Source organism: Megascapheus bottae, chromosome 6 (genome assembly GCF_031878675.1).
Source record: "Megascapheus bottae isolate mThoBot1 chromosome 6, mThoBot2.hap1, whole genome shotgun sequence".
Taxonomy (NCBI): domain Eukaryota; kingdom Metazoa; phylum Chordata; class Mammalia; order Rodentia; family Geomyidae; genus Megascapheus; species Megascapheus bottae.
The window spans coordinates 2,513,225-2,536,113 of NC_143514.1; the positions used below are offsets into that span (position 1 = coordinate 2,513,225).

The window sequence follows — 22,889 nt, forward strand, 5'->3', positions numbered from 1 at the left end:
GCCATAGCTTACAATTACTCATGGTTTGTTTTTTTTTCTCTCTCTCAGATATTCAAGGTCAAAGCAGTGCAATTGGCTGAGAAGCTCCTCCCCGCCTTTAATACACCTACTGGCATTCCCTGGGCCATGGTGAATCTGAAAAGGTAAAAAGTTCTGTGTGGCTGCTGATCAGAAGGAAATAAGTTAACTGATCTTTTTTTTTTTGAACTTTGTTTTTCAAAATGTTCTGAAAGCCATGTGCTGTGGCTCACACGTGTAATCAGAAGGCTGAGATCTGAGGATCAAGGTTCAAAGCCAGCCAGGGCACAAAAGAACCTGAGACTCTTATCTCCAATTAACCTCTAGAAAATGGGGATTGGAGCTTGGCTCAAGGGTAGGATGGTAGCCTTGAGCTGAAGTGCTCAGGGACAGCTCCCAGGCCAAGTTCAAGGCCCATGACCCACAAAAAAAAATTCTGAAAGTCTGTCTCCTCTGTGCTTTTCAAGACTTAGTAATTTGTTTTTCTCTGCTTATATGTAAATGTATATTGTTTTAGAATATTTTCTATTTTTTATGTACATTCTTGGTGGGGTCACCTTTAGACTCATTCCAGATGGGTCACCAACCTTAGCTTTCGTTCTAGTTGTTACTCTTTGTCTTAAAGACTAGATTTGTCTCCTTTACTCGTATGCTTATGCACCATTTGTTTTTCTTATTTGCTTACTCATTTCTGTTTAGCATTGTTCATAGTCATAAAGCTTCCTTTTCTCTTTTTTCCTTTCATACACTGCCTGCTTTTGTTGTAAGTCCAAGTGTGCTTGAAATTAGGACTTCTTATTGTTGAATGTTGTATTTAAAAAAACAATAAAAGAAGATACAACTATGATGCTGCTATAGGGTCTTAAGACACTGCAGTTGAAAGTGAATTGTTATAAGTATTCTTTGCTGTGTGTTTCATTCTGAAGGAAAACACTTGATTTTTTACTTGGATGAAATGTTTTCATTATATAACTGTAAATCATGTACAAATTAAAATTTGAGTAATGTCAACATTTTAACTTGCATTAAATTGTTTATGCTGCAATTTTTGCTGCTCTTTTTTTTCCTCCAAGTAATATTTACCATTCATCATGTGGTGTTTGTAAATTACATGCAAACTTGATGGTTGAGCCTCTTGCATTTAGACCCCTTAGAATAAAAGTTGGGAGCACTTACTTTTCTGGAGGCATGACTTTATTTTTTAAAATAACCTATTTCATCATTTCTTGCTAATGGAGAACTTTGTAGAGTTCTGAATTACCTTGAGAAGTCAGCCTTTAACAGTGAATATTAATCTTTATTCTTTTCTGATTTCATCCTCTATGTATAACATGTATTACCTCATTTGTGAGGGAGAGGCTGGCTGGGTTCTAGAGACACTTCCTTGTAGAGAGATGGGCAGTTGATGCTGCCTGCATATTTATTCTCTTAGTATCATGAAAGATTTTTCTGGTATTTCCTTCAGTAGCTTGCCTAGAGTCCTATAGCTTTTTCCGATAATAATTAAAACCTAATTCTGAGAAGGTGAAAGATTGGAAGCCTGTCCCCTCCTCCTTTTTTTACATAGAAGAAAAAAAACTGAGAAACCAACATTAAGATTAATAATGCAAGAAAAATTTTCAGTGACTGTATCATAACCATTTTATAAGATAATTGCCCATTTAATTTCTTGATATACATTTATATAAATACATGACTTGAGTTTATATCATAAATGTAGCTCTTTTTAAGATTTTATTAACATTGATTTGTCTCTTTTTAAATGACCACTGGAATCTACACATTTTCCACGTAGGCTCTTGTAAGTCTTGGTTTCCAGGAAGTCAGCCTTTGCTAACCATCTAGCATCAATGTCTTCTGTAACATGGTGCAGTATTGAGAGACACAGCCTATGTACCTAGCAGGGGTTTTATTGTTTGTTTCTTTATTTTTAAATTTTATTTTTGTTATCTTTTAAGTTCTTGTAAAGAAGAGTTAACTATTCAACCAGTCACTTTATAAGTGCATCTTGATTGGGTTACTCCTTCCATCCTTCCCTCAGCCCCTCTCCTTCAGTTTTTTCGTTTCATATGATTTACATTGGATATCACGACTGGTTTCCTCCCACTTCCCCTCTTCATTTGTCTGCCCCCTCTCCTTGGCCTCTGCCACATACCTGTCAAGAACGTTTCCCAGTACTCATTTTGTTGGACTGTGAGTTGGTTCTTTTTTTTTCTCCTAAGGAATTACATCGTTTGAATTCTTTCTCTAGAAGGGCTTTTTAAATGGTTTATGTGGATGCTTGATTCTTTTGTCTTTTATAGTTCTCATTTAATGATACCTCATTGGACATACTTGAAATCATACGGCCTAGTTCCATTATACTTTGTAAATTCATTTCTGAGCCAGTGGCATTTGTTCCTTTTATTTTCCTGTACACTGCTGTGATAGCCTCCTGTCATCTGTCTCGGTGTAGTGGGGATTATTTTATCTTTCTGGAAATGGTTCTTAAGAATATGATTACCAGATCAAAGACATATACTTTTCTTCTACAGGATAGATTCCTGGGTGTGAGCTTGCTGTAGCAGAGCGATGAGTACTTTTAATTTAATAGATGCTGCTGAGATGTTGTCCTCAGAGTTGGTGGACTGTCCCTCTCCTGCCCCCATGTGGGAGCGTCTGGGTCTTCAGCTGCATGGCTGCTTTTGTGTTCCATGGACTGTCACTTACTCATCCTTGTGTTTGCTATTATCTGTCTTTCCCATTCCATTACTTTATGCTGTATTTTGTCCTGTTTCTATTGGAATTATTTTGTTGTCTTAATATTTCTTCACTGGAAACATACATAGTCACTAATTTTAGACCTTTCTCCCCTGTATGAATCATTATTTTCCTGTTTCAATTAATAGCACATGGTATAATTCCTAGACTAATCACACAGGCAGCAAGACATTGGTATAGAAACTAGAATACTGAAAAAATGCTGGATAATGAAGACAGAAACTTCTAACTTAAGTCACTTAGCAATATGAATTGCAAAGACATGTTGAGTGAGAGCTCGTCATCAAAGAATGTGCCCTGTGTGCTGATGTCCATATATGAAGTCTCGAACCTGCAGAACTGTAAGGGAAACAGCTGAGGGTGGTATGCGTGGACAGCAGAAGGGCAAGGGAGCATGGACATGTTGAGAGATGGGTTTGGTTGTTGTACCAGTCTTCTTGTTTGTCGAAAGCCATTGAAGCCTGGCACCAGTGCTCACATCTGAAATCCTAGTTACTCAGGAGGCTGAGCTCTGAGGATCATGGTTCAAAACCAGCTAGGGCAGGAAAGTCTGTGAGACTCTTCAATAAACTACTCAGAAAAGGCTGGAAATGGTGCTGTGGCTCTGGTGGTAGACCACTAGCCCTGAGCACAGAGAGAGGCTCAGGGACAATAGCCCAAACCCCAGAACTGGCAAAAAAAAAACACCCTAAAATAGCCCTCTCCTCCTCCCACTCTCAATTCTAGGCTTGTCTGAAGGATAATGTAATGAAAATTAAGAAAAAAAATAGTGCCTAGAGTAATCAATACAAATTTATAATTGAAGGATAATCTCAAGTTTAAAATTGTATTTAGGGGTGGAGAATATAAGTTAGTGATGGATTGCTTGTCAAATGTGTTTGAAGCCCAGGTTTAATCCTCAGGGCTGGGCAAAAAATAGAGTATATATGTAAATATGTACATGCATACACACATATACATGTATATATCCACATACTTTTTTTTTTTTTTTTTTGCCAGTACTGGGGCTTGAACTAAGGATCTAGGCACTGTCCCTGAGCTGTTTTTGCTCAAGGCTAGCACTCTACCACTTCATGTAATTGAAAATAGTTACTTACATGTAATTGAAAACAGTTGTTCTGCCAGGTGATTATTTCTAATGTCAAGATTTGCCACTTGAAATTGCACATTGTTTGAGTACTTTCATTATTTAGTTCATTCCATTTAGTCCATTCTTCTGTTCCGATAAATTTCAGCCAACGTTTGAAAGCGTATTTCTAATAATGACAGTTCTTTGCAGTCTTGCTTCTTTGAAAACATTGATTAAAGATTTTCAGTGGACTTTTAACAAAATAAAAACCAAAATGTAGATGAGTCATTAATAAAGTAAATGCATTTATAGGGTACTCAGGCTGATTTACCATGGGTGTCATCAGAAGGGCATCAGCTGTTTCTCTGTTCCTGTTGTGTGGTCCGTCAGGAGAGAAACCATGTTTCTTAATTCTGTTGTATATTGGTTATCACTCAAAAATTTCAATTCTCTGATGAGTATGTTTGAAAACATACACTTTAGCAACTATACCTTTATTTGATCAGGTGAAAATTGTACCATTTGTAGAAGAAATTAAGATGTAGTTGGTTTGGAGCAACTTATCAGTTTTGGTTTTTTTTTGTCAGTCTGGGGCTTGAACTCAGAGCCTGGGCACTGTCCTTGGGCTTTCTCAAGGCTAGTTCTCTATCATTTGAGCCACAGCACTACTTTTGGCTTTTTTTTTTTCCCTGTGTATGTGGTAACCGAGGATCGAACCCAGGGCTTCCTGTGTGCTAGGCAAGCACTCCACTAAGCTACACTCCCAGCCAAACTCATCAGTTTTTGTAGTTGGAAATTTTCTGTTCCCGTGAGATTTCTGTCTCCTTTGTGTAGGTTTTACTTTTGTAAGTTGATAGAATAGATGTAGAGATTAAATGGAACGTTTTAGGTCCTTTCTGTGACGCTATATGTAAAAGAGAAGAATAGTCTTGTTCAGAACTTAGTATTTTGAAAGGTGTACAAATGTGCTGTGAATAAAACTTACCTTTGTGAGTTTTTTTTTTTTTTTTTTTTTTTGCCAGTTCTGGGCTTGAGCTCAGGGCTTGAGCACTGTCCTTGGACTTTCTCAAGGCTAGAGCTCTACCACTTGAGCCTCAGCACCACTTCCAACTTTTCTCTATGTATGTGGTACCGAGGAATCGAACCCGGGTCTTCGTGCATGCTAGGCAAGCACTCTACCACTAGGCCAAACTCCCGGCCCACCTTTGTGACTTTTGAACAGAAAATGTTTGTAGGATTAACTTGTGGAGATTCTTATAGCTGCTCCACATTGTCATCTGCTAGGTGGAAACATAGCTAACTTTTCTCAAGGATATGCTTTGTTCCTAAAATATTCTGATACTTGCTATAAAATCCTCTGTGTGGGCTGGGAATTTGGCCTAGTGGTAGAGTGCTTGCCTAGCATGCACGAAGACCGAGGTTCGATTCCTCTGTACCACATATACATAGAAAAAGCCAGAAATGGTGCTGTGGTTCAAGTGGTAGAGTGAGTTTTAGTCTTGAGAAAGCCCTAGGACAGTGCTTAGGCCCTGAGTTCAAGGCCCAGGACTGGCAAAAAAAAAAAATCCTCTGTGATTTCCCATCCTAATTCCAATAAAAACAAAAATGCTGAGTTTTCCCCTTAGCCTAGTGAATTCTTCCCTAATCTGGATCGTGTCTAGCTCTCCAAACTTACCCTCCTTTGTTCTGAGCTCTCGCCACTCCAGCCCAGCCTTTCCCTCTGGGCCAGTGCTTACTGTTTCCCATACTGGGGATTCTCTTCCAGGTCTCCATCAGGGACTCCTTTTCACCGAGTCTCAGCTGAAATTAACTCAGCAACATTTAAGTGGAGCTAGCTAGCCAGCCTTTCTTCTTGCCTCCCCTCCTTTCCTCTCCTCTATCCCACTCACCTTCCCTCCCTGTCTTCCTTCTCTTTTTGAGACAGTGTCTCACTGTGTAGCCCTGGCTAGTCTGAAACTTTTGCTGTAGCCCAAGCTGCCCATAAGTTTACCATCCTCTTTCCTCTGCTTCTGAACTGGTATTATGGGCATATGCCTCCACACCCAATTCTAATGTGCTTTTATTGCCTGTTCAGTGCTCCATTTCCTGCCTCATTCTCTTCAGAGCAGCTGTCATTGTTTGTGTGGGTTTACTTGGTATGGGAGCAGACATGTTACCTTTGGTAGTAAGCCATGAAAAGATTAACAGCTCCATTGTACTAAGAGACCAGAGTCTAGTGCTTATGTCTGCCATGGTGAAGAAGCCTGGCGAATAGCCGAGGTCCAGATCTGCTTGTCTCCAATCTATGTCTCAGTAGAACTTAGATATTCCTTAAAAGATAAGGTCATGGCTGGGGGTGGTGGCTCACACATGTAATCCTAGCTACTCAGGAGGCTGAGATCTGAGGATCAAGGTTCAAAGCCAGCCTGGGCATAAAAGGACCTGAGACTCTTATCTCCAATTAACCTCTAGAAAATGGGAAGTGGGGCTTGGCTCAACGGTAGGGCAGTAGCCTTGAGCTGAAGAGCTCTGGGATAGTGCCCAGGTCCAGGACACACACACACACACACACACACACACACACACACACACACACACACACACACACACACACACACACAGTCATTTAGAACCTCTGTCGTTTTCATTTGTATAGTTGCATATAAAAATAGACAAAAAATGAAGTAATATTGTCTTACAGATTGTATCTGTAAAAACTAAATAGGCACAAGATTACCCACTGGAAGTTTTCAAAATAGAAAATATTGCACCTTTCTTGAGGGACAATCAGTAGGGATTGATTAAACACATAGGGCCTATTTATAGAATGTAGTAGTCTTTGCACAGGCACCACCACAGTTGTTTGAGATAGGACAGTTCTTTATTATATGCTGCTGTTCTGGCCACAGCAGAACATTTTATGTCTTCGGTGCTAGCACAATAAATTTAAGTTTGCACTTTTAAGTTTTGAGACAAGTTAACATGCTCTCACATCTTCATGTGCTCTGGAGTGGTACATTCCAGCAGAGAACTATTATTATTATGGAGGTCAGGACAGCTATGAAAAACGAGCATATTGTTCATGGTCTGATGTGGAGAGACTGCTCAGGCACGTAGCAGGATTGCAGTGAGTACAGAAAGCAGGTGGAACAGTTGGCTCATGCTGTGTTTTAAGGAGGGAGGAAAATAACATGTATTAGATTGTTTATGTATGCACTCAAGATTCTGGATATGTAAGAAACTAGTGAAAGTGGAGCCTGGTGGTAGAAAGTGAATGAGAATGTGTGGAAGATATTTTATGTATACTTTAGGGTTTGTTTTGTTTTTTACATCTTTTTTTTTCTTTTTTAAAACAAGATTTATTGTGCCACACTGGATGGTCTTGAATTTAATCCTCCTGTCTCAGCCTCTTGAATGCTGGGGTTATAGATGTGTACCACCACACCACACTTACATAATACACACACACACACACACACACACACACACACACACACACACACACACACACACACACACACACACACACACACACACTGTGTTGAGTTCCCCTCACGCCCCCAGTACTGGGGCTTAAACTCAAGGTTTCCTGATTCCCCATAGCTGGTGCTCTTCCACTTGAGCCAAACTCTGGCCTGGCTTTAGTCTAGTCATTTTGGAAATGGAGTCTCAGACTTTCTAGGTTGGTTTAGAGCCTAAATTACGTAGTTCACAACCCCCTAAGTAGCTAGATTACAGGTGCAGCCAGCAACCAGCTATTAGCTTTCTTTTTAAATATGGATGTTTTGCCTATTTATTTATAATGAAAAATTTAAGTTTAAACATCATGCTTTATGTGAAATACTTCTAATTACCTAGTTTCTAATATTTGTTTAAATATTATATATTGATTTTTAAAAATTTTAATCTTTTTTCAATCGTTTCTCCTTTGTCTTGGCTTTCATTTAGTGGAGTAGGGCGAAACTGGGGCTGGGCATCTGCTGGTAGCAGTATTCTGGCTGAATTCGGCACACTGCACATGGAGTTTGTCCATCTCAGCTACCTGACAGGGGACCTGGTTTACTACAAAAAGGTTAGTTGTCTTTCCTCTTGTGTTTCATTGTTACAAGAGTCCTTGAAGAGTTGCCAGAAGTCCTTGCTATGTACACTTACCAGGACTTGGGCCTTTGTTATTTCTTGTAAATCATTCAAAGAAATCTCTTTCTCTACTTAGAATTTGTTATTATTTGAGAGGTTATAACCGCTCCTATGTTTAAAAAAAAAATCCACTGAAATTTCTATGCAGCATTGTTCGGAAGGTCCTTGCTGGCATGGTAAGAGAAGAAAACCAAAATGAACAATAATAATTGAAAAGGAAGAAAGAAAATACTAACTCATAGATTATATAACCGTCTACCTAATACACAAGAGCAGTGTACTTTCTTATTTTTATTTTTGGTGTTGTAGGTCAACTTTAGGACCTTGTACAAACTAACATGCACTCTACCACTGAGTTATACTCTGCCAGTATCTGTAGAAACCAGGTTTCATATTTGTCCATAGAATATCAGTCTTGGGCCAGGAGTTTGGCCTAGTGGTAGAGTGCTTGCCTAGCATGCACGAAGACCCAGGTTCGATTCCTCGGTACCCCATATACATAGCAAAAAGCCAGAAGTGGTGCTGAGGCTCAAGTGGTAGAGTGCTAGCCTTGAGAAAGTCCAAGGACAGTGCTCAAGCCCTGAGCTCAAGACCAGGACTGGCAAAAAAAGAAAAAAAAAAGAATATCATTCTTGACTTCAAGAATCAGCCACATTTCTCTACACCAGCTACAAAAGGCAAGAAGTGTTATTTTTCTAAAAAGATACCTTGTAAGTTTTCCCACAAGCTTCCTAATATAACAAAAGATAAGTCCAAAACTTTACTGAAGGACATTGAAGAGGTCCTGAGTAGGTGACAGTTGGATCAGAGGCTGATGGAGAATATTTTTTTGGACTAGAAGTAATGTTTTGAGAAGCTATGAAAGTACAGTCATGTGTGAATCTTAGATAAACTGTGTTTGTGCCTGCACACTGGTGTGAAAAGGGATGAGAAGCAGACTGTTAGAACAGTGCAGCACTGCCAATCTAGCAGGCTAAGGAGAAGCAAAAGCTAAAAACTGTGTTTACATCTGGATTCAATCTATGCTGTTTCATCAGAACTTTCTTAGGAATCACTGAGTCAACAAAACTCCTCAAAAAGGAATATGAATAAAATGTATACACTGTCTACCAGAACAAAGGAGGGAAGAAACATAAGCAATAAATAATGGCCCAAAGTATTTACTGGAAAATCCAAATTGAAAAACTGGGTCCACTTCCCATAAGAAAGAAGTTAATCCCTCATCTCTGAAGAACAAGCATATGAGCAAAGATGCAAGTGCTCAGAGACAACTAACTACATAAGGAAAAGTTATACAGAGTTCAGGTTCAAAATATATGAGAGGCTTAGATAATAAATCTAGCAAAGGTATTAAAGATTAAAAAATTTGGGAAGTGAGAGAGAAAATGATTGATATTGAAAATAACAAGGAGATAATTCAGTGTTATACATAAGTTTCAGATAAAGAAAAAATTGTGATTAGGGGCCAGGAGTATGGCGAAGTGGTAGAGTGCTTGCCTTGCGTGTATGAAGCCCTGGGTACCATATACACACACACAAAAAAAAGCCAGAAGTGGTGCTGTGGATCAAGTGGTAGAGCATTAGCCTTGAGAAAACTCAAGGACAGTGCCCAGGCCCTGAATTCAAGCCCTAGGACTGGCCAAAAAAAAAGTTGTGATTATTATTATTATTATTTTGCCAGTGCTGGGGCTTGAACTTAGGGCCTGCGCACTGTCCTCATACACTTTTTACTCAAGGCTAGTGCTCTGCCACTTGAACCACAGCGCCACTGCCAGCTTTTTCTGTACCAAGGAATGGAACCCAGGTCTTCATGCATGGTAGGCAAGCACTCTGCCACTAGGCCACACTCCTGGCCAGTTGTGATTAGTTTTATAACATCCTTCAGGACAGTCTCAAGTTGGTTTGTGATATTATTATGATTGAGATTGTTGTAGATAATGACTGGTCTCCAATATGAAGGAAATGGCGTTCCTGAGCCCACTGCTAACGCCGTGTTGACAGACCAGGTTAGCAATGGTGAGAAGCGCAGGAAAGGATTAGCATTGCAGCCAAGTGTGGGAAAGAGTGCTGGCCAGGTCATTTGTGTTAGGTAGGTTGTCCATCTCATGTAAAGAGAAAGCGGGTGTATTACTACGCAGAGCACATTACATATAGACACACTGCCCTCCACCAAATACGAACAAGGACTAAGAGCACCTTTGTTGCCAGGCTTTCTACCCCACCGCATGCCAGCCCCACCGCATGCCAGCCTGAGGATTGGCCCAGCCGCCTGGCATGCCTCCTGGTGCTCTCGTTCTCCTCCAGAGAACCTGTAGGAATCTATATATACATGTGAAAAGGATACTGGTTTAATTTTAATTGAGTTTCACTAAATAAATTCCAATTTAACTTTTTCAAATTTAACCTCTTAACAGAAATGTTATAGTTCTATGAAATTATCTGTTCATGAAATTATGTCTGGTCTTATTTGAGTATATTATAACTTATACTGTTCATAAGCATACATTTATTATACTTGGAATAATTTATTATACTTGGAATATCTTTCACTAAATATTTCTGATGGCTGTTTCTGGATAGGAGGATATTGAGATTTTAACATGTTTTCTGTCTGAGTTTCTTTTCTTTGTTTACTCCTTGTGTTTTATTTTAAAATCCTAGTTATATATCGTCTTATAAAAATAAGGAACCAATCCTTCAACAAAGGTGTTTCTTTTGTTCCCTGTCATTGAACACATAAGAATTGGAGCCAAAGAAATGGGATTTTGGAGAAATCTAGGGGCAGCTTGTTCTCTGATCTTCGATTAACCGTACTACATACAAATAAAATTTAAAAAAATAAAAATAAGGAACCATCTGAGAGTTAGAGAGCTTTATTGACCACCACACACACACACACAAAGGCAGAAGTGGTTGTAGTAGTTCTTAAGTGACAAAGGAAAAACAAGAAAAGCTTAGACTAGTGTCAAGCTTTGATGACATTTGTTTTGTTAATTGCATTCTTTATTTTGTTTAGGTCATGCATATTCGGAAATTACTTCAGAAAATGGACCGTCCAAATGGTCTTTATCCAAATTATTTAAACCCAAGGACAGGGCGCTGGGGTCAGTGTAAGTATTTCTAGTACAATCCATGCCTTGTTTAAAGGTTGTTTGAAAACTGTGAGGTGTTAAAAACCCTCTGCTCAGGTCTGCTCCTGTGTGCCGCCTATCGCCTATGCCATTACCTTTGGCAAATCCAACCCTGCCTAGTTTAGCTTTTCTACTTGTAAAATGGAAACAGTAACACTGATGACTTTGTGAAAGGTAGTGTGTTACTTTAAGGGGTATTCTCATTAATATCTTCATGGAAATAAGAACATTGCTTGGGATAAGTATTTATATGAGGAATCTTAGACACAAACAAGGGTTTTGACTGAATAGAAAGGGCACAATTGGCCAAACACCAGTTTCTAACACCTGTAATCCTCGCTACTCAGGAGGCTGAGATCTGAGGATCCCTGTTCAAAGCCAGCTCAGATAGGCAAAGCCAAAAGACTTATCTCCTATTAACAAGTAACAATCCACAAGCGGGACTGTACCTTAGTGGGAACGCTAGCCTTCAGCCTCAAGGTCCTGAATCCAAGCCTCATTACTGATACACATACCCCCCACAAAATTTTAATAAGAAAAGGAAATTGCTCTCTGGCAAGCTATATCTGCTTATTCCTTTCAACAGAAAATGTCCTGCTATCTCTTATTCACCAGGGGCTGTATGCCAAGTTCTTGCTTGAAACTAGAGATGAAAAAAGAATTTAGAGAAAATTCCAGGCTAACAGGGCTAGATGAATCTTGTTTTTTCTTTTTTTCTTTTCTATTAAAGTTTTGTTTTTTTTTTTTGTTTGTTTTGTTTTGTTTTGTTTAGACATTGAGGGCTGGGAATGTGGCTTAGTGCTTCCTACCATGCATGAAACCCTGGGTTTGAGTCCTTAGTACCACATAAGCAGAAAGACAAAAAGGGGGGGCACTGTGGCTCAGGTGGTAGAGTGCTAGCCTTGAGCAAAAAGAAGCTCAGGGACAGTGCCCAGGCCCTGAGTTCAAGCCCCAAAACTGGCTTAAGAAGAAGAAAAAAAGCTAATAATAAATAATGAATGCTCATGTAGAAATACAGCATATATGGAATTTTAGTAATTACTTGTGCTAGTGCTGTTCTGTTTTGAAAGGTAGACTAATGTAAATATGTTATAACTGCCTCTAATAAAACATATTTGGGTCATTTTTTTAGATTAACATGAACATAATAAAGTAGTACATAAAAAAACAAAAGTTATGATCCTTCAGTTTGGTATATTGAAAACACTTAAATCTGCCAGTGGAAAAAAGAAATCCCCCTACCAAGAGGAGAGACCCTAGTTGTGGAGTTCATTAGCTGCTTTTCAGGAAGCTGACAGTATTATCGGAAGGTCAGATTGGCTGGTGGGTGCAGTTAGATCTGGCGTAGTCTATATGTCACCTTTGGATTCGTCTCATGTATTTTTCTTTTCTTGAGATTCTTTGCATGCTGCTCACTGTTCTCTTTAATTTGCAGAAAAAGTAAGGTCTGATACCTCAACTGAATTAAAATGATACTTTCTGAAAGAGTAGAACCCTGAGAGTTGCATTGCTAAATTATATTTTAAAAAATGAGGGCTGGTCTAGTGATAGAGTGCTTGTCTAGTATACATGAGGCTCTGAGTTCAATTCCTCAGTACCACATACACAGAGTCTTGAGAAAGCCCAAGAACACAGTGCCCAGGCTCTGAGTTTAAGTCCCAGGACTGGAAAAAAAATAGTAAAAAAATGAAGCATTTCTTTTTCCATGTAAGAAAAACTGGATTAATGACTACCCGGTAATTTAGATGAATGGATTGCAGATTTTTACTCCTTTGAGTTATATTAAGATTTGGAAATAAGTGGGGCACAGTGGCTTGTGCCTGTAAGGAGGCTAAGATCTGAGGATCAAGATTCAAAGCCAGCCCAAACACAAAAGGACCTGAATTTCTTATAACCAATTAACCTCTAGAAAATAGGAAATGGGGCTTGGCTTCAAGGGTAGGGTGGTAGCCATGAGCTGAAGAGACAATGCTCAGGCCAAGATCAAGCCCATGACCCACAAAAAAAAAAAAAAAAGATTTTGGAATGTTGTAACATCAGAAGCAAAATTATGCTTAGTTCCTTTTGTTCCATTTGCCACGATAGAGTTCATATTGAAACTGTTTAAATATCTTAAGATTAAAAACCATCAAAGTTGTAACTCTGGCAGGATAGATAACCAGAATAGCTTTTTCTAAGCGTGTCCCCTAAAGTAGAAAAAAGGAAAATATTGCTGTATACAAGTGTTAGCTACCCCAAGCCAGCCAACCAAGACAGTAAAGTTTAAGACTGTTATCTCCAATAATCTCCAAAACACAGAAGTGAAGGTATGGCTTAAGTTGTGGAGCAGCAACTCTGAGGAAAAAGCTAAGAGTTTGAGCACCCTGAGTTCAAGCCCTCTTATAGGCACACACAAAAAAAAAGCTTACTGTTATAATCAGATACCATTTTATAGATACAAAATTGACTAAAAATCCAAAGGACAGTTGGGCACCAGTAGCTCACAACCTGTAATCCTAGCTCCTCAGGAAGCTGAGATCTGAAGATCACACTTCAAAGCCAGCCTGGGCAGGAAAGTCTGTGAGACTTAATTTCCAATTAAAATTTTAAAGCCTGGAAGTAGAGCTGTGGTTCAAATGGTAGAGCTATCTGTGAATGAACAAAGAGCTCAGACCCTTAAATCAAGCTCCAGAACCTGCACACACAAAAATACTCAAAGGGCCGGTTGTGGTGGCTCATGACTGTAATCCTAACTATTCAGGAGGCTGAGATCTGAGGATCGAGGTTCAAAGCCAGCCTGGGCAGGGCACTAAAGACCATGAGACTCTTATCTCCAGTTAACCACTAGAAAACCAAAGTGGCACTGTGGCTCGAGGGATAGGGCGGTAGTCTTGAGCTAAAGAGCTCAGGGACAGCGCCCAGGCCCAGAGTTCAAGCTCTACTACCGACAAAAGAAAAACAAACAAAAAAAAAACCCTCAAAGGACAAGAAAGAAACATTGGCAGAGATGTGGGGAAATTGGAACCCTCTTTCTCAGAGGTAGAATGTGACATGTTGCAGTCTCTGTGAAAACTTGGCTGTTCCTTGGAAAGTTAAACAGACAATTGCATATGAACAGCAATCTACTCCTACACATACACCCAAAAGATTTGGAGCAGGAGCTGTATGCCAGTATCCACAGCAACATCCCTCGCAGCAGCCAGGGTTCGAATGTGGTGTGATGGAGTCCCTGTGCTAGAGGCCCAGGTCTGAGGAGTGGAGCTGTTCAGAGGTTAGGGACTAGCCTTAGGCAAACAGGTCTTGGGGGTGCTGTCCCAGGGGGGATTAGGGCTGCTTCCACAGGAGGGGCTTGTTGGGAAGCAAGGCACCTCCACTCCTAAGCTGCTGCTTATAGCCACCTTCCCTCTCTGTTTTTCCACCATGTTGTACTAATGACATTAGCTCTTCACTAGAGCAAAGCAGAGGCCACCGTTGAACCTCCAGTGCTAAAAACTAAATAAATCTCTGTTCTCTAGCAGGGCCTACCTTTTGCCATTTTGTTGCAACAGCAGGAAAGGGGAACAGCCCACATGCCCAACAGGGAATGAATAAGCAAAATGTGATGCAGACATACCACGGAGTATTACTTAGCTCTGAAAAGCAACGATCCGCTATGAGTGAATGTTGAAATTGCTGTCCTGAGTGAACAGAGCTAGTCATGAGAGGATGGCTTTGTGATTCTGCTCATGTCAGATCTCTGGAGTGGTCAGATTCATGGCGATGGTTGATGAGCGGTGAGCAGGGCCCTGGTGAGAACAGAATGGGAAGGAGAGCACCTGGTTTCTGTTAGTCGTGGTCAGACTGTATGTCACATGACTCTCCTATCACCGACTAGCACACTTACATCATGAACATGGCAACTTTTATATTACATCCATTTCCCCAGTACATCGCCCAATGAGAACAGATAGCTCATTCTTCAGTTCTGCCCCACAAAGTCAGTTCAAGCACCTTTGTGATCCTCTCATGGAGGATGCGTTAGCAGAGCTGTTGACTGCTTATTTGGAAAAGGTCTCTGCAGCCCCACCGAGCCGCCCTCCTGTCCCTTGGCAGCTGCAGCCCCCACGGAAGTGAACCATGAGTCCTTCCTCATGATTTTTCTGTGTCTTCTATCAGCTTCTGAGAAGAGTATCGCATTCCATTGTTATCTTTGAGCAATATACATCTGTCGCATCTATAAATAGCCTGCAAAACAAACATTTAATTGAACTGAAATTCAACAATCCAGCTTTGGCTAACTGTATTATAATCAGAGTAATGATAATGTCTGATGTGCACATAGCAATCATCATGCATAATTACTGGTAATTACCTTCAGGAAAAGTACTTGGCAACAGATAGAAAGGAATATAGTAAGGAACCTGAATTTAAAAGCACATATTGAATTTTGTTCCTTTTAGTGATTAATAGGGAGAAAATATAGGAAGTCAGTCATTACAGATGATTAAATTTTATAGCCCTGGATTTAGCATTGCAGAAAAAAATAAAAATAGATATGCTGTTTGGAATTATGAGACAAATCCTCGCTTTTCTGCTTAATAATTTAAATAGGTCACTGAACTTCTCTATGCTTCTGCTTTGTCTCCTAATTGAAGTTTTTTAATGCGATGGTTGAATCATGTTTGTGAGCCACTGTGTTTAAAAATGTTCAACATTTGCTTTTATTCTAGAATTTCCTGTAGGACTACTTCAAGAAATAGCTTCTAAGGGCCGAGAGTGTGGCCTAGTGGAATGCTTGCGTAGCGTGCACAATGACCTCGGTACTACCTACACAGAAAAAGCCAGAAGTGGTGCTGTGGCTCAAGTGGTAGAGCTCTAGCCTTGAGAAAGCCCAAGGACAGTGCTCAGGCCCTGAGCTCAAGTCCCAGGACTGCCCCCCCACCCCAAAAAAAGAAAGAAATAGTCTTTGTTAGAAATTTCTCATGACTGTCTTCAAGGCTGCTGGGCTAGCTTGTGTAAGCCATGAGTGTTTAGGAATGGTCTCTATTGGAGTATGGTTTCTGATTGTCAAAAGATCCTAGACTGGCATGGCTCTAAGTGGGAGCTGGGGACTCCAGTAGTAGAGTGGAAAAAGCCAACTGAGAGCATGAAGTCTTGAGTTCAAGTCCTACTACTGGCCCTGACACCAGAATATACATATGTGCTCATACACTACTAACACATACACAATTGTTTTCCTAATTGTTGAATTATCAAATTTCAATACATATATATACACATATATATATGTGTGTATATATATTCAGGATAGAAGTCCTTTAGGAAAAATACTCCTGGCAACCAAGTATTTTCTCTCCATTCGTGCCCTGTCTTTTTCATTCTCTTAACTAATATTGAAGAGTGAGAAGTTCAAATTTGATTTGCATTTTTGTCGGTTTTTCTTGTTGTTGTTGTTGTTAAATTAACTGGTTTTTGGTGTCACCTCTAGGAACTCTGTCTAGTTTGTAGCCCTAAGTAAGTTTTGTATTCAAGTCTGTCATTCATTTTGAATGGATTTCTTTTTTCTTTTTTTTTTTTTGCCAGTCGTGGGCTTGGGTTCAGGGCCTGAGCACTGTCCTTGGACTTTCTCAAGGATAGCACTCTACCACTTGAGCCTCAGCACCACGTCCAGCTTTTTTCTATGTATGTGGTACCAAGGAATCGAACCCGGGTCTCTGTGCATGATAGGCAAGCACTCTACCACTAAGCTAAACTCTTGGCCCTCGAATGGATTTCTTATAGGGATCAACATTTATATGCATGTGACTATCCAGTTATTTTAGTGCAATTTGTTAAAAAGAATTCACCTCCTCCATTATATTTCCTTTCTCTTTTGTTTAACATATATTGTCTAAGCAAAGTGTGATGGTGCGTGCTTGCAATCCTAACACTTCAGCCTTGGCTATACTTTGCCTAAAAAATAGAACAAAACAAAAACCCACTTGTGCATTTAGGTATGGGTTTGATTTTGAACTCTGTTTTATCTTACTGATCTGTTTATCATTATTCAAATACCATCGTGTTTTGTTTTTGTCGGTCTTGGGCTTGAACTCTGGGCATAGGAACTGTCCCTGAGCTCTTTTTTGCTCAAGGCTAATGCTCTACCACTTTGAGCCACACCACCACTTCCAGTTGTCTGTTCATTGGAGCTAAGAGTCTCATGAACTCTCCTGCCTGGGCTGGCAGATCTCAGCCTCCTACATAGCTAGAATTATAAGTGTGAGCCACCAGTACCTGGCTACCACCGTGATTTGATATGTATCTGTAAGGCTTGGAATCAGTAATGTTGGTCCTCTGGTTTTTTTGTTCTTTGTCAAAATAGGTTTTGCATTTCTGTTTTATTTTTTTCATTTTTAAAAAATTATTTCCTGTTTGTGTTGCTGAGTGTCTAACCCTGGCTCTCATGGTCAAGTACTCAACCATGAGCCATGTCCTATCGTTTCCATATTAAGTCAAAATTGTCTTCCAGAAAAGTCTGCTGGAACTTTTATTATGATTGCATTGGATCAAGGGATTTATAGCGGGGAATTTGACTTTTTTTTTTTTTTTTGCCAGTCCTGGGGCTTGAACTCAGGGCATAGGATACATTTTGCTCTAGTGCTCCTGCCACCTGAGATATAACACCACACTTCAGGCCTTTTCTATGTATGGGGTACCAAGGAATTGAACCCAGGGCTTTGTGCTTGCTAGGCAAACATTCTATAGCTAGGCTGTGCTCCTGGCCCTTTTTTAAACAGGGTTTTTGTTGTTGTTGTTGCTTTTGTTTTGGAATTGGACTTGTTAATACTAGCAATTGGCAAGTTCTCCAATCCACAAAATATTTCTACCTCCACATTTATTTAGGTGCCTCTTTATCATTTTATCATAGTTATCATTTTTATCATTTTTCAGACATAGATTATAGCTTCAGACATAGATTATAGATCTTTCACAGTTTCCCAGATTTATCTGTAAATACTTTTCTACTACTGTAGGCCGTAATTTTCTTTCAATCCCTTATGGTGGTTGCTAATACAGAATAGTTGATTTTAGTATATTAATCTTATATATGTAAATTGCTGTAGTTCTAGTAACTTGTAAATGCCATTTGAATTTTCCTTGTAGATTATTCGCTAAATGAAAGACAATTTTAGTTTTCATTTTCCAGTGTGACTGCTGTTTAATATGTTTTTATTGTTGGTGGTTGTAGGGCTTAAACTCAAGGCTTGGGTGCTGACCCTGAGTTGTTGGTTTGCTCTCTTGTTTGTTTTTGTTGTTTTGTGGCTCGAGGCTCTACCTCTTTGAGTTCTACTTCTGTTTTACTGGTGGTAAATTGGAAATAAGAGTCTGACAGACTTTCCTGCTCGGGCTAGCTTTGAACCTCAATCCTCAAATCTGTTTCCTGAGTAGCTAGGCTTATAGGTGTGATCCACCAGGCCCAGCTATTTGTTTAATTTTTATGCCTAATTGCACTTGCTAGTACTTTATGTTGAAGAAAAGTGATGGCGAACATTGTGTCTTCCTGATGTTAGAAAGCATCCTGTCCTTCATCATCAAGGATGATGCTGACCATAAGCTTCCTTCTTCCCTCCCTCCCTCCCTGTCTGTCTGTCTGTCTATCTAGCCAGCTAGCTAGCTAGCTAGCTAACTATTGTCTAGCTATTTCTATTAATCCCATTTATCCATCCGTCCGTCTACCATTATTACATTTAAGAGGCTATGGTTAATGAGAGGTGATGTTTTGTTGTTGTTGTTTCTGTTTTCTACATTAGAATGATAGGTTTTGTCAACTTTGTTTTCCTACATTTTTCATTATTAATATAGTGAGCTATTTTGATTGATTTTGAATATTATATCTAGCCTATATTCCTAGGGTAAATAATACTTTATGAGATTTCAGTTTGTTCACTGACATATTACTCTGTAGCTTTCCTTATTTATCTGTTTGGGTGCCATTGTTGTGATCTTCTAGGATTATTAATGAGGTGCTGTCTCATCATCACTTTCTCCTAAGACATTGTGTTGTTCATTCTTTTAAATATGCTTGGAATTTGCTGGAGTAGCCATCTGGCCTGGCATTTTCTTGAGGAAAATATATATATACGTTTTAATTATTTTTTCTAATGGAGAAGGTTATTCAGTTTATCTGTTCTTCTCTAGTGTATGTTGGTCATTTCTGTCTTTTTAATAATTTGTTCACCTTACCAAATATCCTACTTTTTTGGCACGAAATTATTTCCCTTAATGTCCTTTTTGTTCCTACAGATTTTGTCTTACTGACTTTTACCTCAAGTTTGTTATATATTTTTTTTCATGTGGGTTAAGTTGCTTTAGCTTTTTAGTGTCTGAAGGTTGGAACTGAGGAGGTTTTTTGGAGAATGGTTAATTGGAAATAGTCTTGCTGAGTTTTTTTTCTGCCAGATTGACGTCTTCGTTCTCTTGTTACAGATCACACGTCTGTAGGTGGCCTGGGAGACAGCTTTTATGAGTACTTGCTGAAAGCCTGGCTGATGTCGGATAAAACAGACCACGAGGCCAGGAAGATGTATGATGATGCTGTGGAGGTAGGTGGCTCAAGAGAGTCTGATAACTTAGTATAGAGCACCACACTATACTGTAGGATTTGAGTGGAACATCCTGATTTGTCTTCTCTTTGTGACATTTTAAGGAAATCTTTGAAGAATTTAGTATGCTGTATTATTGAAATCTTAACGAGTGTCTATAGAGAATAGAATGTCTAGCGACTTGGTGCATTTCCATCAACATTTCTTTTTCTAAACAACTACTTGAATCCACACTTGGAGAGGATCATGGGTAAACCCTTCGATGTTCTGACCCTTTGATGTCGTCATTATCACCACTTTACATGTAATGTCCTGAAGGTCACACAGCAAGCTGGTAGATGACGAAGGTTGGAACTGAACAATCTAGTTACAGATCCATTCTCCTCGCTGTGTGACAGTAGTTCATCTTCACATGACCTCACAGAACATGTTGGCACAGGTTCAGCTGCAGCAGGGCCATACCAGAACATTGCCAGTATAAGTACTTTTAACGAATGTTAGTGAAAATTTGCTCGACTTCTTTTTGCTAATGGTGGGAGGTTTGTGACAGGGTCTCACTATGAGCCCAGGCCAGGGATCTCCTGAATCAGCCAAGAGTAATAATATATTATCATATATAACATTATCATATATATCTTCTATAATATATCTAATATTTCTGAGTCCAAAAGAAAACTCCTAATAAGAGCCCAATCTTGACTGACTTTTTACTATTATGTTAGTAAAGTCCTAAGTACAGGTTAATTATAGGTTAATTACAACCTAGTAGGATACAATGTAATGAACTGGAATGCCAAAAATATAATACAAAGCATTTATAACCAGTCCTTAGGCATTTGTGGAGTACCTCGTACACAGTGCATGCTTGCTGTGACGTCCACATGATGGAAACTGATGCCTTGTGCTTGTTAGATGTTCAAGATTTATATCATGCTAACGGAAACAGCTGCAGAAATTTAGTTCAGGGAGAATCTTTGATCACTTTTGGCTCTCAACCATCTCCTATTCCTCCATGCAGTTATTAGATATAAAAACATCACACCTTCTTAAAATTATTTATTGAGCATTTATTGAGTTTCATTGTGCATGATAGCCTTCTGCAACATGAATAAGGCTCATCTCCACAGTCTTGTGACACTTACATTGCCATGACACTTGCAGAATCAACTTTTCCAGTGCTGATTATTCTTATCTGATAACAGCCCACAATAAATAAATGGATTTACTCTTGAAAGAAATATTCCTTTTTATTGCCGTGAGGAAATAGTGTAATTAGGCTTAATCGCACCCAATAATTCTTTCCAAAGAGAATTGAATTAGTCCAGTTTCTTACAAAGAAATTTTTAAGGTAGAGAATTAATTCATAGTCCCTCTCAGCAGTTTGTGAGTATAGTCCAAAGAAACAAAGCTCTTAAAAATCTCATTTTCAGGGACCAGGAGTTTGGCCTAGTGGTAGAGTACTTGCCTAACAGACACGAAGATCTGGGTTCAATTCCTTCGTACCACATACATAGAAAAAGCTGGAAGTGGTGCTGTGGCTCAGGTGGTAGAGCTCTAACCTTGAGAAAGTCCAAGGACAGGGCTCAGGCCCTGAGTTCAAACCCCAAGACTGGCAAAAAAAAAAAAAACATTTTCACAATGGGTTGTGATTGTTCTACTCTACTACTGGTTATATTCAACTTAATTGAAAACATTTCCCTCACGACCCCCACATCCTAGTAAAGCAGACATGTGTAGAGGATGGGCCGTTGAGGATGGGCTCCTCATCTGTGGACCATGTCAAGAATAAATGCTTGGGTTTGAGAAGTAAAGGGCTGAGGAATACAGGGTTAGTGTACACATTTTGAAACCTTTGTAACGTGAGCACCTAATGGGATCAAGTGACATAGTTACATGGAAAATGAAGTTTGTTTATGAACTTGGCTATTTCCATTTTCACTAAATGAATGGACATAGGTTATAACTCTTTTTTATCATGATCTCATGATAGTCTGTTTCTTTGAGCTCAAGGGTATAAAGGCTGCAGTGGTAATGTTACGTAGAGTGACACTCTCTAGGCCTAGTTTCTCCTTCCTGTCTGTTTTGGGCTAGTGAGCCGGATATCTGTTCCAGGTTATACACAATACCAATCACTTCCCTAAAGCTCACTGTAAGTTACTCTCCCAGTGTGTGAAAGAATATCATACTGCCAGCATTTGTGATGGCCAGAAACAAATGCTTGGACCCCAGCAGTTTGCTCGTAAGGTTCTCAATTTTTGTTTCTCACAGGCTATAGAAAAACACCTTATCAAGAAATCCCGAGGAGGGCTGGTCTTCATCGGCGAGTGGAAGAATGGGCATTTGGAAAAGAAGATGGGCCACTTGGCCTGCTTCGCTGGAGGCATGTTTGCCCTAGGTGCAGATGGTTCCAGAAAAGACAAAGCCGGCCATTACTTAGAACTAGGGGCAGAAATTGCGCGAACTTGTCATGAGTCATATGACAGGACTGGTAAGAATATTCCTTAGTCTATAAAATAATCTCTGAAGGAAAGAAAAATATGTCCGAGCGTTAGAAATATTGTTCACTTCAAAATAGTTGGCTTAAGCACAGTGTGTCCTTAGGAAATTTAAAAGTAAGCACTATTGGGGCCAGGAGTTTGGCCCAGTGGTAGAATGCTTGCGTAGCATGCACAAAGACCCAGGTTCAATTCCTCGGTACCACAAACAGAAAAAAGCCAGAAGCGGTGCTGAGGCTCAAGTGGTAGAGCTCTACCCTTGAGAAAGTCCAAGGACAGTGCTCAGACCCTCAGCTCAAGACCAGGACTGGCCAAAAAAAAAAAAAAGTAAGCACTATTTTAGTATGGTATTAATAACATCTTAATATTTTCATATAATAAGGACCCATTTTTGCCATTCGTTTCGCTTCTGTAAAACTGCCTATTCAAAAGGACCCAAACTAACTGATTTAGGTGAGATAGCCTTTCCTACGTGATTGAGAAAATAAGAATAACGAAAAATGAGTAGTAGTTACCTTGAACATATAATTGGTATTCAGCTAATTGGTAGTTTATTGTTTACTCAGTTCGCTAATAAGTTTTTGAGTTGTTTGTGCTTTTGATTAAAAAGAACTCAGTGTTTTCTGATCTTCTGGCTGTAGCAGCAAATGAGATGATTCCTATGGTTCCTAGGGAGCGAAACAGTTGTAGTCTTTTCAGAATGTTTGCATATACAATTAGCCACTCAGTATAGGCTTGATATCAAAATTACATGGAAAAC

At 39.4% G+C, this 22,889-nt stretch overlaps 1 protein-coding gene and 1 non-coding gene across 2 annotated transcripts in view; both read left to right on the top strand.

Moving 5' to 3' along the window:
• Positions 1–22,889, top strand: part of Man1a2 (mannosidase alpha class 1A member 2) — a 74,666-nt gene that overhangs the window by 41,445 nt on the left and 10,332 nt on the right. Inside the window, exons 6-10 of the mRNA XM_090334097.1 lie at positions 49–143; positions 7,775–7,898; positions 10,980–11,073; positions 19,519–19,634; positions 21,903–22,122. Of these exons, the coding sequence (XP_090190223.1) occupies positions 49–143; positions 7,775–7,898; positions 10,980–11,073; positions 19,519–19,634; positions 21,903–22,122 (649 nt within the window). The remainder of the gene's footprint in view (positions 1–48; positions 144–7,774; positions 7,899–10,979; positions 11,074–19,518; positions 19,635–21,902; positions 22,123–22,889) is intronic.
• On the top strand, positions 10,657–10,784 carry LOC150061202 (small nucleolar RNA SNORA38). Its single transcript, XR_016536056.1, has one exon. It is a non-coding gene; the product is annotated as a small nucleolar RNA SNORA38 (small nucleolar RNA).